This window comes from Dasypus novemcinctus, chromosome 1 (assembly GCF_030445035.2).
Source record: "Dasypus novemcinctus isolate mDasNov1 chromosome 1, mDasNov1.1.hap2, whole genome shotgun sequence".
NCBI lineage: Eukaryota > Metazoa > Chordata > Mammalia > Cingulata > Dasypodidae > Dasypus > Dasypus novemcinctus.
The window spans coordinates 98,592,400-98,612,139 of NC_080673.1; the positions used below are offsets into that span (position 1 = coordinate 98,592,400).

The 19,740-nt window shown below is 39.3% G+C and overlaps 1 protein-coding gene across 1 annotated transcript in view; it reads left to right on the top strand.

Annotated features, from left to right (window-relative positions):
- SLC39A8 (solute carrier family 39 member 8) overlaps positions 1-19,740 on the top strand; it is a 91,305-nt gene that overhangs the window by 3,224 nt on the left and 68,341 nt on the right. Inside the window, exon 2 of the mRNA XM_023590852.3 lies at positions 19,568-19,733. Coding sequence (XP_023446620.2) covers positions 19,568-19,733 — 166 coding nt within the window. The remainder of the gene's footprint in view (positions 1-19,567; positions 19,734-19,740) is intronic.

Sequence of the window (19,740 nt, forward strand, 5' to 3'; positions counted from 1 at the left end):
GTTTTGCTTCTTATGGTTACTGAGGGTGCAAAGTGCCAATAAAAAGGGGAAATCCAAACAGCAGAGAGGCGAGAGCCCTTTTAGACAAAAGGGTCTCTGGGGCCCCTGTCACTGGAGATAGGTCTTATCTATCTCCAGGAGTTACTAGAAAGCACAGGGAAGCCCCAAATATCTGCATACCCTGGGCTTATTAATCTAGGGTCTAAGAACGTCCTGAATGCTGCCTTTTGCTTGTTCAGATATTTCTTTCTCATTCTCCAATCAAAGGGAAAGTTTGAGGGCCCCAAATGTTCCTTCCCCTTCATTTCCTCTTCTCAAACAATTCACCTCCACATTCTTATCTTAAGATGCTGCTTACACAGCTTGATAAAAGAGAAGACCCTCATTCTCCATCTTATACTAAACTGCTGGAAATGCTTCCATTCAAATAATCCGTCTCCTAGGGAGGGTTAATGGGATTCTGCGGTGTGGGAATGGGTGAGGTAACCTTTGTTTCACCCTAGCGCTCTCATACCTCTGCTTCTCCTCCTCTCTTATTTTGATAGGTATCTGGTAGCAGCTATCCTGCTCCTTCCCTTCCCCCTTCACATTCCTACTGCCATCTTATTCTTTAAGTCTGGTTGCCTAAACTTTGCTTTTCTCATATTGTAATCTATTTTCCATCTTCCTAAAGCAATATTTGAAGTATGCCCTCTTCTGTCAAAGTTCCTTCATGAACTGTTTTGTAGCCGTGAAATCTCAGCCTTGACTTTGGCATTGAAGGGCTGGCAACCTCTGTGTCATCCTCCCTCTCCAGACTTAGCGCTCAGTGAAACTGAGCTATTCATTCTTTTGTGAATTCACCTTACACTTTTGTTCAACCACGTCTTAGCTCATTATCTTCCCTGTATACTTTCTGCTTCCAACCTGGGATATCATCTTTTCCTTAAATTTCCCTATCAAAATCCTACATTTAAAAAAAATCTATTAAAATCTTCTGTAAAACCCTTCTAGGGCATCACAGCCAGCACCAATTCACAAATTTCTCTCTTTTCTGAACTTAAATATGTTTTTATTATGCAAATGTAACAACCGTACATATGTTCAACAGAATTTTGAATGACTATTATCCTATATTTAGTGTTCATTTTAAAGTATAAATCTGATATCACTCATCATATTAAAACAATGCAATACCTTCAAGATGGACTTCAAACGCCTTAATGTGACTTAAAAGCCTTTTATGATTTGGTCTCTGTTTATTTCTCAAGACTTATCCTTTGCCACTTCAGTCTTAATGGACTGACTGACTAGTTCCTGGTTCTCCATACACAGCCACTTATGCTTTAAGGATCAGTTTAGACATCACTTCTGGGAAGCCTTTTTTCGTCTGCTCAAGAGTTTAGCAGGAGCACTTTCTATAGGATCCTATATTAATTGGTGCTTAGGCAATCATAAAATTATATATTACAATTGTAATACATAAATAATAACATATGTATTACAATTTTCTGTTTAATTCTTTACTTCCTCCTCTCCACACCGCTCCCCCACCCCCACATACTCATTAGATTTTGAAGAGATCTGCCTGACTCATCTTTCTAGGAGCTACTGAAGTGCCTTGTACATAATCTAATATGTTCATTAGAGTTTTTTTTTTTTTTTTTTTAATAAATGAGTGAAGATTGTTTAAGATGAGTAAGATAATTTGGGCCCTCACATGACTTTACAGTTTATTGGAGGATATATGACATATGCACACGTAACTGAAATGCAAGATAGAATATGTCTAATTAAAGTATTACAAACAAAAGTGAGATGGGATCAGACTGTGTTTTCAGAAAATTAATCTGGCATAGTAGTGTAGAATGTTTTGGAGGGGGGCTGAGATGTGACTAAGGAGGTAGTTGCAGTGCTTTGCATGAGATGTAATGGGCACTTGAACCTAGAGATAATCAGAAGGTAACTGTCAGGCTTCTGCTCCCAGAGACTTCTTGGAAGAGCAGGCATGGCTAAAGGATGTGGTAAATGCCCTGAAGATAAACACCATCTACTTTGATCTTTTGGAATGCCTTCCAACCTGCTAGTTCAGGTGAAAAGCTGGGAGGTGGGACAGAAAGAGGAGGTCATGCTTGGTTCACTTGCCATGGATCCTGTGAGACAGTGGACCCATTCTGATCTATCATATCACCCTTACTTAAGTTGATCATGTACTGTTTTTGTGTGATCACTGTTTCAAAGAGGTTTTGGGAAACAAGGGAGAGACACTTGTAATTCATTTGACTTACATGTTAAGAGCTTAGTGTGCCTAGGTGCCAGGTTTCTATTTTATGATTTGGATCCATTTGTGAAAATGCTCTTCATTCTTTCCATATCTAATAATCAAACCCGTGTCTTTTTAAAAAGTACATAATGTTACTGGATGGCCCTGGGTTCTGGGCTTCTAGATTCTTGATTTATGTCGCATAAAAGAACTTAAGGACACACCGTAGGATAGGCAAGGGAGTAAACAGCTTATTAAGAAAGAAGAAAATGAGAAAAGTACACGACCGGGGTATAGACTGCTTGTGTGCTGCAGAGTAAGACTTTAAAAAGGCCCAGATCAGGCCTATTTAAAATCTTTCCTCCTCTCCCTTCATAATTTTGCGGGAGGGACCCCAGCTGTGTGCTGTTCTGATTGGTTGCCCCACCTGTCAGTTCTCAGGGTCCGATGGTGAGACTTTGATGGTATCTGGGGCTTTCCCTTGATGCCAAATGGGATTCTCATTCCAAATGAGATTCTCATGGCTGGGGTCTCATGGGATCTTTCTGGCCACCTTCTTCTCAGGTGCCCAGATGGGGTCTCATGGCCATGTTGTTGGCTGGGTCTCAGCCACCTTCCTCCTTTCACTATGCTAAATTGCTTCAAATCCACCCTTAGAGAGTTTACACCCTTATTTTTAAGGGGGCACTGAAGGATGATGGTCATTCTTCTGTAGCTATTTCCTGCTGGATAGAATGAAATACCCTCGGTCTATTCTACTGTAGTTGAGGCAAGATGTGTCTAGCACTCTGGTTGGAATGGATGAAATCTCTGCATGACTAAAAAGATGTTGATTCTGTAAGAAATAAACTTAATTACAATTTTGGAGATAATGGTCTAACTAAAAGGATAAAGAAGCTGGTGGTAAGAGGGCCCAAAGAGGGGCCAGCCATGGCATACTGGACTAAGAAAGTGAGAAAGGCCAGGTGCCTTCAAGTGCATCCTCCCAAAGCTGATGGAAAACAGCATTCTTCCTTGAGTTCTTTTGTGCTATTGGTTAACTATAGGGAGAGATTGTGGTAGACCTGCCAGGTTTGGGTATGAACTGCCAACCCCATTTCCCACAGCAGTGATTATGCTTAGGACAGTTAGGAGAGTTATGAAGAGAGGCACTGCCCTGGACGTAAATTCACAAAGATAGTGTAGGAAACAACAAGAGAAGCATATGGCACGCAAAATAACATTTCTTTATGTTATAGGCACTTTAACTATTTACAAAATGAATTAAATTTACCAAGACTTTCAACATGTTCAATATCCCTCTGCATATGATCTAGAATAGAAATGATATCATCATAATCATCAGGTATATAGGTATAGTACCTAATACTAATCAATGCACAAGTTCCTCTTTGAGCTGCAGTTAATAGATCTGTGCTCCAGATTTGCAATACCAAATATGTTATCTCACCATGGGAGCAGGCCATATTGTTAATTGTGTTTAAGTTCTACTCACATTACTCTAGTAATTATTGCTCCACTTGTTATGTCCTTCACATAGCCAGCATGCTGCAGAACAGTTGATCCTAGAGAGAAGCTAGGAATATAGGTTCAAGTGTTTCACCAGCCTGTTCCATCGTGCCCTGTGGCACTATGAAATAGAACCAGTCTGGAGGCAATGTCCATTGTACATCTGGCCATATCGAGCTATTGCTGACTGCTGCAGGAATCTGAAACTGCAACGTACTCTCCATCAACTTCAGGAACACAACCAGAGATGTGGTAGATACCTTTATTGTTTTAGGGGTCAATGATCAACCTAACCAATAACTCAAATGGAGAGGCACCATTCAGTGTATTGAAGGCCTGGTTTGAATACACAAGAGAGTTTCACATATATTGAAATCTATCTCTTACTTTAAAAGCATACTGACTGCTAAGTTCTGGAATAATTGTAATTGTTTCATTTATTTTTTAATCATAATTTAGAAAAGATCTTTCCATAGCTTTCAAGGACTTTTCTTACACTTACTGAAATTTGGTAATAGGATTATTAACCATCTTATTTTAAAGTTGTTAAAAGGTTTAAATTGGGTAATTACAGAACAAACTGAGCCTAGAAGACAGAGTTTTAACTGCCACACCTAGCCCTTCCTTCATAGCTCTTGCAAAGAGAAGGCCCTGGTGGCTGGGTAAATCAAAGAGCTTAAGAAAATCTTTTTCCCATTCCCAAAAGTTTCTATGTTCAGATTCCTATATGACCTCTCCATTCTGCTTAGCCTAATTTGGGCTCCAGGAATATTCTTTTACATATATAAGTGCCTATTTAATTTTATACAATTTGAATACAGCTTTTTTAAGAATTTTCATTTGTTAATTTGATATTACCATCCTGAGGTATGAATATATACACTGAACAAATAAGCAGACACAATAGACACAAGCACACAACTCACTAATGTTAAAAGGTCTCTTTGAAGGCTGTATTTAATTAATCTGCTCTGTGACCACACAGTTTTGCACAAGAATTTCATTCCTTTTAATTATTAGCTTATAACCAAATTATTTCCAATGCTTTAGCTTTTCGTGTTTCCCATTTTGACTTTGACAGACCTTGAATGAGCAACACTAATTCCAATATTTACTCCCTGAGGTCATTGAAGTCTCAGGTAAATCTGTGTTTTCTCATGACTTGCTGCTTTTAGGAACATCAACAGTTAAGGTGGAAGGTCCCCCACTCCCCAGTCCTCAAAGGTAACAGGACTCTGAAGGCTGCTGGGCTGGAAGAGTGGATATTAAACCCCATGGGTTCAGAATTTCACCAGGCAGCAATTAAGTCCATACCTGTTGTCATGAGAAAGCAGGGTTACTGGTACCAGTGGAAAGACGGGAGACAGGGGTTTCTCAAATTTGCCTTCCCCTGAACCAAAGGGGGCAGAAATTGCCACGTTACAAACAGGGGAGAATAAAGTGGTAAAGTAGTTACCACCACAAAGGTGAGGCCAGCCCTGAAATAATCATGAACATACACAAGGTTGAGGCTAGACCTGAAGTAACCATAAACAAAGGTAAATTAGTCTAAGATTACCATCACACAAATAAGTATAAGCTAAATCCACCCAGTTGGATTTATTCAACTTCAGATTTTATCCTTCTGCTGTTTTATAATATAAAGGCATCTGTATAATGATCTTAGTTACAGTTTCTAGTAAGTTTTTACCTTAGAACAAATTCAGCACTTTTGTGTATTAACTAAGCAACTAAAATGATTTTATTAGTAACATTTGTTGCTAAGTTTTTCTGCTTTTACAGCAGTTAATCTAATTCCACTTGTGAAAAATATATCACATACAACTGTGAGATAGTATTGACATTTTTAGATTAATTTTTAGGTTACCTTTCACTGTTACCCATTTTGTAACAGAATTCCAAATCTGATTTATGAGTTCCCAGGCAGAAACAGACTAACAAAGGTAAACACATTTTAAAAGTTAAATGCAGATCTAAAAAGTTAAACACAAAGTTAAGCGCAGATTAGAGGAGAAGAGAAAATTCTATACGCTTACTTAGCTTAGGGAAAGTCCTGCCTTTAGAACCACCTTAACTCAAAGCTCCTGGTGTCCATCTACAGCAGAAACCTCATGCGGGACCCTCCAGCTGCATTCCTGTAGGAAACTCCCGGGGCAGCTGCTAGGTATGGTGCTAAAGGGTCCAGAGAAGCCCTGCCCCTAATAAGATATGAATTGGGTTGCTCTGGGGGCTGCTTCCCAGTAGTTACCTCCTGCAAGGGATAAAGTCGTGTGAGGCTTCTATCGCGGGAAGGATAAAGTGTAAAAGGGAATAGGTAGGGAGCTAGGAATAGCCAGGAACCTTTAAAGTCATGGGCAGGTAGGTTTAGTAAGTGGCCTAGATCTTGATTCCCAATTCATTGCCCTCATTAGGCACAACCAAGGTTAGGTCTGGAGTGCAGGCTAGGACTGAGTAATTGGCTCCCATGTTAATTAAGAAATTAATCTTACCTGCCAGGTCAAGGGTCACCTGGGGCTCCTTTGGTTGAAGGTTCATGTGTGACTTCAGGCCCTTTCCATTCTCCCCTGGGGCTAGACCCCAACATGGAGGGGCACTTGGGGCCAGGTTCCTGCTGATGTTGAACCTGAATTCGGGTAACCCTGAGGTGATGGGTGCCTTTAACAGTGGCAGTTAAAAGGTGAGGCTGTTTCTGGGCCCTAGGCCTGCCCCCTCCTCACCTGCTTCCCTCCTCAGCGGTTTGGTCTAGATTGTTAAGAACTGTGAAGGACGTTTCTAAAAGGGAGTTATTGGAAGTTGGGGGGCCCAGGGAAAATTTCTGCAGCTTTCTGTGGATATCTGAGGCAGACTGGAGTTCCTAGGAGGATCTGTCCTCTAGAGTTAGGAGCTACAAGAGGGTATTTTATTGCCTCTACCAGCTTTCTTTGAAATAAGGCTGGGTTTCTAGTTTCTGCCTCTGAGTAATTTCCCCGAGCTTATTTAAAATGGGCCGGTTTGGTATGAGGCAGTACATTTCATCATCTCTTTAAGGAGGCATGACCATGTGGTCTCCGGCCCTCAGATCTGTCTGTCATCTCCTTCTCTTTTACACCGGTTTAACTGGAATTCAGGGTTGTCTACAGAGCCCGCTCTTGGCTGTACTGTGGCCACATGGTATGGCAGGAAAAGATGAGCCTCTTCCTTCTTAGACCATCAGTAGGGGTTGTGCCAACTAGAAGCTGCCCATTATCCTAGGAGAGAATAAACACATTCGTAAGTTTTGGTGACGTTCCACTGCTAACCTGTTTGAATGGATTGCTCACTGAGCCAGCATACTGGAGATAGGGAGCCCTGCTTGCTGTCCCCATGCTCTGGGAATTGGGATCCTTATGCTCTGGGAGCCCTCAGCACCTTACAGGTCTTGGAGATGTCTGGGTCTGATTCCCAGACCTTGGATTCTAAGCTAGGCTTTCCCATTAGGAAAGGCTAGGGATCTTTCTTTTTCAATATATATATTTTTTTATTGTCTTTTTTTTCCCTTAAAGATACATAGATACACAAAATGTTACCTTTCTTTTGGCCTATACTTTCAGGGGTCTTAGAAAGTGGCCCTGAGAGTGAGCTAATTTTATGGTCACTGCCAGGGACCAAGTTTCACAGTTAAACCAGGTATTAAGAGGCAATTAAGAAGCAGAGACTGCTCTGTGGCTTCCAGGCAAACACCCTCTGGGACCCTGAAAGTAATGGATTAAGAGGAACTTCAGGATCTCCTGGGGCGGGACTGAGTAAGGAGCAAACCTCTGGGCACAGCCCAGGGTGAGAGTCTTGGGCACAGACGAAAGAGGGCAGAGACAGGCTTTAATTAAAAACTTACCTGTCTTCATCAGGTTTTGGGGAGTGTTACTTCCCTCCTGTCTCCTGTCTCTGTTCGCCAAATAATGTTACTGCATGGCTCTGTGTTCTGGGCTTGTAGGTTCTTGGCTTATGTTGCATAAAAGAATTTAAGGACAAGCCATAGGGTAGGCAAGGGAGTAAAGAGTTTACTAAGAAATTAGAAAATGAGAAAAGTACACCGTCTCAGGCATGGACTGTGGGTATACCACAGAGTGAGATGTGCACATGGGCCCCAGATCAGGTCTATGTAAAGTCTTTCCTCTTCCCACTTCATATGGGGGGAGGTGCCTGCGCTGTTTGCTGTTTTGATTGGTTGCTGATTGGTTGCCCCATTTGTCAGTTCTCAGGGGCCAATGATGGGGCCTTTTGAGGGTGTCCAGGGCTTTCCGTTGACCCCAAATGGAATTCGCATTTCAAATGAGATTCTCATGGCCAGAATTTTGCGGGATCTTTCTGGTAACCTTCCTCTCAGGAGGTTTCTGGGCAGGGTCTCTTGGCCATGTGGTCTTTTGGGCATGTTGTCTGCCAGGCCTCAGCCACCTTCTCCCTTTCACTATACTAACCTGCCTCACATAATAGAAATAATTATAGTTAGGATATATTGGTCTCTTACCATGTGACATATTATGGCCTAAAAAGCCTTACTTTCTCTACCCAGGGCAACTATTAATATTATCACAGATTTTGTAAAAGTTACTAATCATCATTCATTTACCTAGCCTCATTGACTTATGTAAAGGGAACAGGGCTCAAGCTCCAGAGGCTGCAATGATACTGACTGGTCCCTGTTCTTGGGGAATTCATATTTAACTAGGAAATAAGATGAAAATTTGAATACTGTAGATAGCATGTGTTATAGTATAGAAGGGCATGGAATCCTTCCTGGCTCAAAATGCTTTATGGAGGTGTTATAACTCAGTCAATTCTCCTTTTGGGTAATTTTGCCTACCTGGTTTGGTTTTTAAAATATTTACTTCTTGAACAACTGCTTCTACCAAATGTATCTGTACTAATGGTCACAAGATGGATTTTCTTGTGTGTTACATGAACCTTTTTTATAGAATGAAGTTTTTTTAATCAAATGAATTTTTTTTCAGAAAAAATTTTTGAGCAATAATAGTCTTCTTAACTCAGAGATTCAAAGTTTTCTTGGAGAAAGACATTTTAATCAACTTTGGTTTTCTACTATGGGTAGACTTTAAGAATGAGAGAAATACCTATGTTCAAAGTTAAAACTTTAAGTCCAATTCTTACTTTTGCTTTGGAGGTTTCATCCAGTGAATTCACTGAAAATTCTCCTATATCATGTCTGGGAAGCCACTGCTTTCCCTACTGCACAATACTGGAGAGAAGGGGTGATGTTTCAGTTTAAATAATCTTGCAGGGTTTTAGGATAAATAAGATGAGAGATGTATTAGATAAGAAGTTCCTAACTGCTTGGTTAAATGGTATAAGAGCCTTGTCTATGTGTAATTGTTATGTGCTAGGTTCTCAAATTTCAGAGTCTTAGGACCTCTTTGTACTCTTAAGAATTATTGATGACACCAAAAAGCCTTAGTGCAACAGATGGGGAAGACCTAAGGGACTGTCTTGTTTGAGATGAAAGGTAGAGTGGCACCTGGAGGCAAGGCAGAGCTGGGAAGTCAAGAATCCAGACCAAGTGCATGTGCTGTGTCACAGTGCCAGGTTTTAGTAGTGAGAGGGCTTTGAGAAACCAGATGCTATGGAACAAGGCTGGGAAACTTATCATAGCTGTGGAAAAGTCAGAAAACTTCGTAAAACCTCTCTAAAAAGCATACTGTAGTTTTGAAATGTTCTCTTCCTTTTCTCTTTTTGTTTAGTAAAAATTTAAAAACTTAGCAGCCTTTCTCAGTTATGCTGGGAGAAACCTAGAAAAAGAGATTAAAAAAAATCGTAATTTAATTTAATTTTTCTAATTGAGTCATAAATACATGTACATTGTCTAAAACTTTGGCAAATATGGAGAAACAGAAAGGAAAGCATAAAAGCTATGCATAATTTCACTCCCATAGCCCTCTAGATTGTATATAACCATATAAACAGCAGTGGTGTTATTCTATATATATTATTTTATAATAATCTTTTTTTCCCTTAATAAAAGATCATTAAACAAAGCATCTTTCCCCTTTAAATAATATATCTAGGAAAGGAGCTTTCTTTCCCCTCTTGAGGAGATTTGCTCGTGAATGTGTGAGTGTGTATGTGGGGTTACTGGGGTGGGAAGGTGGTAATGTATTAGCATCATAGTGGCTGCAGTAAGAAGCATTAGAAAACTTGTGGAAAAGATGACTCTCCAAGAAATGGAGTTGGGATCAGTTGATCAGTTAATTAGCCACCTTCAACCTAGAGAATATCTTTGCAGAGTATTCATTTGCTCAACCCTTAGGAAATTCTGTGTTTTATCTTGATAACAATAGTGGAAATTTTGATGCAGAATTTAAGAGGGTAAAACCTGCAAGAGAAGATCGGTAGAGGTCGATATAGACACACACGCACAGAAAAAGAGAGAGAGAGGAGAGAGAAGGAAGGAGGCGAAATGAAGGGAGGTGGGAAGTGATGCTCAGTTTTGTCAAATAAGAAACAAATCTGGACTTGATAAGAAGAAACTTTATTCAAAAGGATTATTCCAAAAGGAGAAAGGGACTATTGCCAATAGTGAGAACTCTGTGACCATAAGGTCTCCAAGTGTCTCAAGGGTTAGGATTAGGGGCTTTTTAAAACATTTTTTATAGAGAAGTAAGTAAACAATCGTGTGGGAAGTGGAAGTAAAGGATCAAGTGTAGAGAAATGTGTAGTAGAGTGATGAGATAGTAGATCAGAGAATGTTTTATATTGAAGCAGCCTATCTTCTGTGAGTTACCCATAAAGTTCAGGGGCCTGGAGGAAGGAGTGAAGCTTAACCACACTTTGGTTAACAAGGATTTTGTTTCTAATGACCATTCGATTGACCTAATCATTTATGAGATTGGAGGGTCTACTGCTGGCCTTATCATAGGTAAACAAGAAACGGTGGAACAGTATCTGTAAATCTTATCAGAGTCATACTGGGGAAGTGAGGTTCTTTTCAGTAAGTCATTTTCTGGAACAGGAAGGGTAGAGGGATTTCTTTTTAAAAATACTTTTTAATTATTTATTTTATTTATTTCTTTCCCCTCCCCCCCCCCCCCATTGTCTGCTCTTTGTGTCCATTCACTGTGTTTTTCTGCATCCACTTGCATTGTCAGGCGGCGCTGGGAAACTGTGTCTCTTTTTGTTGTGCCATCTTGCTGTGCCAGCTCTCCGTATGTGTGGCACCACTCCTGGGTGGGCTGTGCTTTTTTCACATGGGGTGGCTTTCCTTGTGGGGTGCACTCCTTGCGTGTGGGGCATACCTACGTGGAGGGCACCCCTGCATGGCATGGTACTCCTTGCATGCGGCAGCACTGTGCGTGGGCCAGCTCACCACATGGGTTAGGAGGTCTTGGGTATTGAACCCTGGACCCTCCATATGGAGGGCAGATGCTCTATCAGTTGAGCCAAGTCCACTTCCTGTAGAGGGATTTCTTTAACTTTGCTGTTTTCCAGGATCACAGTGGTAAGGGTAAATTCAACATTGTCCGTTTTTGTAACTGAGGTTAGGTAGCTCCATTGTCTAGAAGAGATTTCCTCAGATGTTTTGAAGGCTCTTGTTGTGAGTTTGGTACATTTAAACCAATTCCATGACATTGCTCACTGAGCCCAGAAAGGTTAAATTAATAGAACTGTTTACTTGTTCTGCTGTCAGAAATGGCCTCCTAATTGTTAAAGTCAAAACTCCCATTGTAAATTTAATTATTTAAATTATTCTTTGGAGTCTTTGACCTGTTGCCATATTGGGGGCCCTTTAAACACTTAATTTCTATTTCCTCATGATTCTGCTTAAGTCATTACTATAACTTAAAATTTTTTTCACAATTGGTTTAAAAAATACCACAAATATAGGTAAGAGTTTCATTCATTCATTTAAAAAATATTTATGAAGCACTACTGTATGCCAGGCATACCCTAGTATATTAGTATTAATATATGTTAAGGTAGATGTGAGCTCAGTATTCCAGAGGTTTCCTTTCCATTAAATAATTATTTTCGATCTTCACCTTTCACCCTCTTAATATATTCCTAACAATATGCTGCCAGTGGTACTGGTCTCATAGTTGTGTGGTTATGTGAAGGTAGCTCAGGTGGATGTATTAACAAGCTGGCTTCTTGTTAAAGCAGATGCAAAAATACTGGGCTTAGAATAGTAGTAGGAGACAAAACATTCTGTGTGTTAGCCATTCAAGATGGCGCACGCACCTGTATTCTGGGTTTGCTGATCCTGATACAGGAGGTTCTTTATGGCATGTCAGCAGACATGGGCATATGGCAGAGGGTGTTGGGCCAAGTTAAGCTGCCTGATTTGTCAGCTTCTGCTGCCTGAGTGTGGCTCTTGCATCTGTCCCATTTTCCTGTCTGAGTAGAGGACAGGAGGGCATCTAGGAGAGGGCTGAGGGAATCACAATGATCTTTCACCATGGTGAGATAGCTGAGGTCTGAATTTAAGGATTGTTTCTGAGGTCCCACTTCTGGTAGGATCATAAAGATGATCTAAGAACTTCACTCTATTTATGATTAAGAGCAATAATACATGCTCCTTACCAGGGTCTAAATGTTTCTTTGATCACTTGAGTTCTTCTGAGTGTTCAACCACTCAACAAATAGTATAGCAGCAAGAGTATTGGCTTAGAAGTCAGAAGACATGAAAAGATATGGGTTTGAATTCTGTCTTCAGCATATATAAGCTCTTTAATCATGGACAACTTATTTTCTAAACAATGCTTTCTTCCTTCCAGATTTCTCCTAAAATCTACTTTAGTAGATGGTGTGGGGATTAAAATAGATAATATATGTTAAGCAAGTATTTAGAGCTCAAGGGATGTAGCTCTGCTACATTTCTTAGATTGCCTAAATAACTATTGTTTGTGTAATTCACTTGTCAATTAACTACATGCTTGCATTACTGATTTATGCTTTATTTAATTCTTTGTGAATCATGTCTTATATCCCCAGCCATCAGAAATGCCTAACTAAAATTTCAGACTCAGCACTTGTATCAACTCCTCCAGAAAGCTTTTTCTGAACTCTTCTCACTAATCTCACAATACCACATCCATGTCTTCATTACTCTACTTACCACACATTGTATTATATGTATCTGCTTCCTCTATGAAATGGTAAGCTTGTTGAAGACTGGAAGTGTGTTTTATTTTAAGCTCCTATTTGGTTCAGAAGAGGTGAGATCAATCCATGTTTGGTAAATGAATAAATGAAAATATGGGAGAAGTGGAACTGGCTTCTATGGGAGCAGAATAGAGCAAGATTAGGCTAGATTCTTATTAAACCTCTTATCTGTGGCATCTGTTCAAAGAAGGGGAGAGTTGTCACTTGCTTGGGGTAAAAGGTGGCTTTCACAGCTTTCGTCTCAGCTGCATACATGGCAAAGTCCAGAAGGTATCTGTACTTCCTGCTGAGAAGCAACAGCTATAGAAGTCAGCTGACATAAATCAGGGCTGGTAGGAAATCATTAAGAAAAAACAGGGTAAATAGTGTTCTTTCAGACTTGGATTCTAACTCCAGTTCTGCCTCTGGCTTCCTTTGGGACTTTGTAATGGAATTTAAACAGTTTGTGAGGCTCAGTTACTTTATAGTCTAGAAAATCTGGCTGGACTTGATGCTTAATTCAAATTCTGGTCATCATTGAGTCTAAATGAATTACGAGGTGCTCCCTCTACCTACCTTTACTTCCATAGGGAGAATACAGCCACACCTAGCAATGTCTTTATTGGGAATGTGAACTGCTTAACTTCTCAGAGGATCATAGACCATGGCAAAACAGAATCTGAAACCAGCTCTGGGACAACTTTTGAATGGGATGATATTTCATTAATGGGTACAGGATCAGATGGTTCTATTGTTTTGCATTATTTAATGGTCGTTGCTTGATAAGAAAGCCAAGTTGGGAAAATAACCTGTGTGTTTAAAAGGAAGAAGAAAAGGAGACGCTTTAAAAAGTGGAACTCCATATTTGATGCAAAAGAAATTAAGACAAAAGGGCATTAAACAGGTCAATGAGGGTTATTTTCTATTAACAAAAGAGAAAACACAATTAACAATAAAGTTGTATAATAATCATGAATCTTTATTTATTGAAGAACATAACATTAGATTGTCAACAGCAAACAATATTAGGAAACTTAGGAGAAATCAAACAAAATTAATTTTTATTGATTAGTACATCATTAACGTCTATAAAAGATCATGGTAACAAAAATGTCATAACTGCTTTTAATAACATAATGGCAAAGAAATTTGAATAATGGTAAAAATACCACATTTTAGAGGAGAATGCCTTCTTTTCAGAGGCATATCTTTGCAAAACAATCATTATTTACTTGATTAATGAAGAAAAGATTAATTAATACTGGAAAGACATAAATTGTAGTACTTCATTTTCTGACCACAATGTAACACAAATAATTAATGCTACCTGGATTTTTGAAAAAATAAATCATTCTACCTAAGGAATTCCTTCATTAAAGAAGGAAGAAAGAAAAGTGGAAAAATTTACGTCCCACTCCCCTCCAACAAGTTCTGAATGTAGTTTTCATTCATGAGCTTTAAAAAATATTTATAAAGCAGTTACTCTATTTATCCAGCAGGAATCTGATTTGTAAGTGAAAGAAACTCAACTTTCACTAGCTTAAGCCAAAAAGGGAATTTATTATCTCAGGCAACTGAAGAGTTGATGGGCTGAATCAACTTTAGGTATGGCTGTATCCAGGGGATTAGTGATGGTATTGGATATGTGTCATTCTCTACTTCTTAGTTAACTTCCTTTTACATAGTGGAAGAAAATTGCTTGAGCAACCCCAGGCTCATGGTCTAGTGTAACAACCCTAGTGGAAAAAGCCTTCTTCAGCAGATCTACTATAGAAAGGACTGGTCTCGGTTAAATGTTCCCTGGTCATTTCCACCTAAATCACATGGAATAGGTTCCCATGGCAGTAAGGCCATCTGTTATTGGAAATTGGGGAAAGACTCCCAGGCAGGTCAAAACAATAGGTATTCCCCAGATTTTATTGGCCTGGATTATTTTTTAGGTTTGAGCTTATCTCAAACCTGTCTCATTTTATGGTTTTGTTTCCTGCTTTGCACAAATTATATATGTATTCTCAAACCTTTTACTCTCCTTTCTATACTCTCCTGATTATCTCCCTTCCAGCTGTTATACCTTTGCTGAAGAGAGTCACATCCTTATCTCTGGCCTCTACCTTTCTCAGAGAAATTTCACTAATCATTTCCATCTGGGTGTCCAAACCAAACTTGCCAACCCCAACCCCATATGTTTCTTTCCTTGATTCCCTAATCTAATCAGTAACAACATTCTCTTTCTACTTTGCCAGAATTCATCCTTAAAGTAATTTTTGGTTATTTTTGCTGCCTATCATTTCTCTCTCATGAACCCTCATAGTCCTTTATCATTATGCCTCACCTTCTCTGTGGTTTTATAGATATTGGTGTAAATGATTTTATTTCTGCCACAGTTATTTAGGTTTCTTGTTGGAAGGTACTGAGGCTTAATTATCTTTTTACTATTTTTTGGTTGCCATCTTCTAGTTTCCCATACCTTCCATTCTCCCGTCAATATTACACCCAGACTTTTACGTTCAATAAATACTTGTTGAATGATGGCAAGAATATATGCAATGTATCATATAATTACATGGTTATTATACTTGATATCCAAACTGTAAGATTTCAAATCTTGCCATAGGTCATGGCATTTATTATAGGCAGATTTCAACTGTGTAAAAATACTGAAGGAAGAACTTTCCTAATCACTCAACTTGCTTCCTGCCTCATCTCACACCAGTGCTCAGGATTCACACAGAGACTGAGAACAAGAAACTTCAGTCTTGTTAGAACTGGGGAGGAAAGCGTAGGGAAAGCAGCAGAAAAAGCGCATGGAACAATTAGCTAAAATGATTTTGAGTATAATTGGGTATAATTGGGGTATCATTTGTAATATGCAGCTAAAGCCCCTTGCCTCTTACCTTACTTTGGTGTTTCATGTATCTAAAGCCCTTTTGAGATGACGTTAATGTGGCAAGATACTAGCAAATAGGAATTTCAGTCAAAATTTAGAAAGAGTCTTTAGGAAGAAAAGGCAACCTGCTGAATATTAGGGTGTCTGCTGGTTGGCTTTGTGCCTCTGGTAGCACAAAGCTCCGAAGGCCACAGCAAACATCAGGAATTCAAAAATATCAGTGTCATAAAAACAAAACAAAAACAGATGAAAAGAAGAAAAACTGTCAGGACTTAATTGTGAAGGAGATGGTGAAAACACGTGGAATTTTAAGGTACAAACTAATCAGAATAATCACCCTGAGTTGTTTTCTGAGGTGCCCTCAAGTTCCTACTTTATTGCAATAATTTTTTTCCTTGTTTATTTTGGCAGTGAAGACGGTGTGTTTGAACTTTCTTGGGTAATGGTATAACCGGTTTTGTTGTCATCCTCACTCTTCACTTAGTCCTTTGTTTGAATGCTCTCATCCTATTTCCTTGTCTGGAGACTGCATCCTTTCTTGGACATCTGCTTTCTTTCTGTTTCGGGTTGAACTTTGATAAATCAAAATACAATAAAAATCGAGATAGTCTGAAATCAAAATAAGCTGCTGTCCAAAATTAGGCATTCTACTTGCTATGAGATAGCTATTTTACATAAACCAGGGCTGCCATTAATTCAGTTTTGCCTCCTCTGTTAGTATCTTGTTAGTATTCTGTTCCCATTTTCTTTTTTTTTTTAAAGACTTATTTATTTATTTATTTCCCCTTTTCCCCTCTGCCCCTGTTGTCCATTCTCTGTGTCTATTTGCTGTGTGTTCTTTGTCCACTTCTGTTGTTGTCAGTGGCACGGGAATCTGTGTTTCTTTTTGTTGCATCATCTTGCTGTGTCAGCTCTCCATGTGTGCGGCACCATTCCTGGGCAGGCTGCACTTTCTTTTGTGCTGGGCGGCTCTCCTTATGGGGCGCACTCCTTGTGCGTGGGGCTCCCCTATGCGGGGGACACCCCTGGGTGGCATGGCACTCCTTGCGCACATCAGCACTGCGCATGGGCCAGCTCCACACGGGTCAAGTAGTCCCGGGGCTTGAACTGCGGACCTCCCATGTGGTAGATGGATGCCCTAACCACTGGGCCAAGTCCGCTTCTCTGTTCCCATTTTCTTATCACAATGCAGGATCTTGAATTTTGCCATCTGTCCATCTCACTGCTCCCTGGTGATTAAATAGTTGTCACTGTCATACTTCCATTATCCATGATCATCTGCATAGTCAAAATTTCTTCACAAATGCTGCCCAGATTGTCAAGATTATAAAGAAGTCTGTCTTAAAGTATTGCTTATATAAAATTCATCTGACTGCACTGTTTTTTATTTCTAGTGAAATCTAGAAGAGTGTCTTTAATGCTCTACAATGGGCAATTTGGGCATCCTTAAGAGCAGTGATTTTCAAACTCTTGACTGTAATTTAATTTTTTTTTTTAAGATTTGTTTGTTTATTTATTTATTTATTTTTCTCCCCTCCCTCCCCCACCTCCCCACCCCGGTTGTCTGTTCTCTGAGTCTATTTGCTGTCTATTTTCTTCTTTGTCCACTTCTGTTGTTAGCGGCACGGGAATCTGTGTTTCTTTTGGTTGTGTCATCTTGTTGTGTCAGCTCTCTGTGTGTGTGGCACCATTCCTGGGCAGGCTGCGCTCTCTTTCGCACTGGGCGACTCTCCTTATGGGGCGCACTCCTTGCGCATGGGGCTCCCCTACGTGGAGGACACCCCTGGGTGGCATGGCACTCCTTGTGTGCATCAGCACTGCGCATCGGCCAGCTCAACATGGGTCAAGAAGGCCTGGGGTTTGAACTGTGGACCTCCCATGTGGTAGACGGATGCACTAACCACTGGGCCAAGTCCACTGCCCACATCATTTAATTTTAATTGACTGTCAATTAAATTTTACATTGTGATCCACTATCCGTGTGTGTGTATGTGTGATGTATAACTCAAACTAAGGGTTGGCTATGCAATATTTATCTCTGTTATGTGTGGTATATACTATGGTTTCTATTATATTTTATTTTACTCCATCAAAAAAATGCTGGCAGTAACTTACTGAATGGATTTCCTAATCCACAGGTCTGTCACAGTTTGAGTCTGAAAAGATCTGCTTAACAGTCATCAAGTTTCAGGAAGTCTTAGAATGTTAATTCTGAGAGAACTTTAGAGATTATCTAGGCAGCCTGCCCTTTTCCTCCTGTTTTATGGTTGGGGGAACTTGAAGTCCAAGTAGGTTGAAACTTCCTTGCAGGGAAACAGTGCAGCTTTGTGTTTGTACTACTGCACCTATTTATTCCTGGAATCATCCAGTGGGCAGTTGAACCACATCTGCTCTGTAATTTTTGAGCCTAGCAATTATGCTCCTGGGTGGCTTCATGGTGATGGAGAAAACTATATCCACTTCCCCTTCTCTGTTTGGCTATGGAGCTATTTTCTCCCTTTATTAGTCTATTATTTTCTATTCTAGGCTGAAGGGAAGACTGTTAGCAGGGACTGAGTTTGATATCACTTTTAGGGATGGTGAATACTTATTATAATGAACCCAAAAGAAGAGTGGGTTGAATAATGGACAGTTGTAGGTAAATGCTTAGACATTAAAATAAGGTCTGAATGCCCATTTTCTTTGAGGTAATTGTGATTTTAGCTTTTGGAAATTGCATGTATCTTGGTATACTGTTGTTTTTTCATCTTTCCTTTATAATCAGTTAGTGATCTTCTGGTACCAAATTCTGAGATCTTTAATGTCATTGTTTCTGTTGTGAAGGAAATTATAGCACCTTGTAGTAAAACATCATTAACTTCTGTATTCTTGATACCATCCATAGCTAAGGTGTTAGTAAGGTTTAACTATTGACCGAAGTGCACAGAGGACTTTTTTTCAATTGCACTTATTAAAGATAGGCTCACCTATTGGAATGAATGACTGCTTTTTACACTGTAGTTCTTGAGTTTTTTTTGGCAATAGCACTTTTAATCCCTCCCTTAGTCTTCTTTAAAAAAAATGCAAGTATGTAGAAAAGAGTCACAGTTAAAATGTGCCCAAGAGCAAAATGATCCCTTAAAGAGTTATTTTTGCATAGATTTTTTTGTAAGGTAGATTCTTTGCCTCATTAATAGCTAATGAATTTTTAACAGCACAGCACTACTTTAGAGATTTCATATAGTATAGAAAAGCTACCCACCATCACAAAGCAAATAAAACTTTAGCAAACAACAGGTTGTGCTAAAGACAGATTTTTAAATAATTTAGGTATATTGGAATTATTATTGCTATTTAGGAAGGGGGTTGAATTGCTTAACTGTGAAACTGTAAGGGAGCCTGATATCTGCGTACAAGAAATGTTTTAGAGAATGACTCCATAAGCCCCCACAAAATATCCATTAAAATTAAAGAAAAAGTAAAAAGAGGGAGAAACCTAAAAATGTAGGAAAAAAAAGAATTTTTTCAAATTCTTTGAATGCTATTGGTCTGCTTTTAATTTTTCAAAAAGTCCTTGGACACCCTAAACTCAATTCTTATCTTTGTGGATGTTCTAGGTAGATACTTGATTAAGAATGTTTTGTTTTTTTGTTTTCCTGTTTTTCTGGTTTCTAGGTTAAACAGAAGTTTGGACTGTTTTACAATTTTTAGGGGTCCATACATTTCTGTAGTGAGCTTTTGTTTAAAGAGTTAGTAGGATCCATATAGAGGAAATGTTTTGTGACTATAGCATCTTTGCATGCTTTTATTATATTAACACACATTTGTTTATTCTTTTTCAGTGTTTATCTTCTGAAGAGATCTTTTCCCTTCATGGCTTTTCAAACTCTACCCAGATAACCACCTCTAACTTCTCTGTCATCTGTCCAGCAGTTTTACAGCAATTGAACTTTCACCCTTGTGAGACTCAGCCCAAGCACGAAAAAAAAAGACCAAGTCTTTCAGAAGGTATATC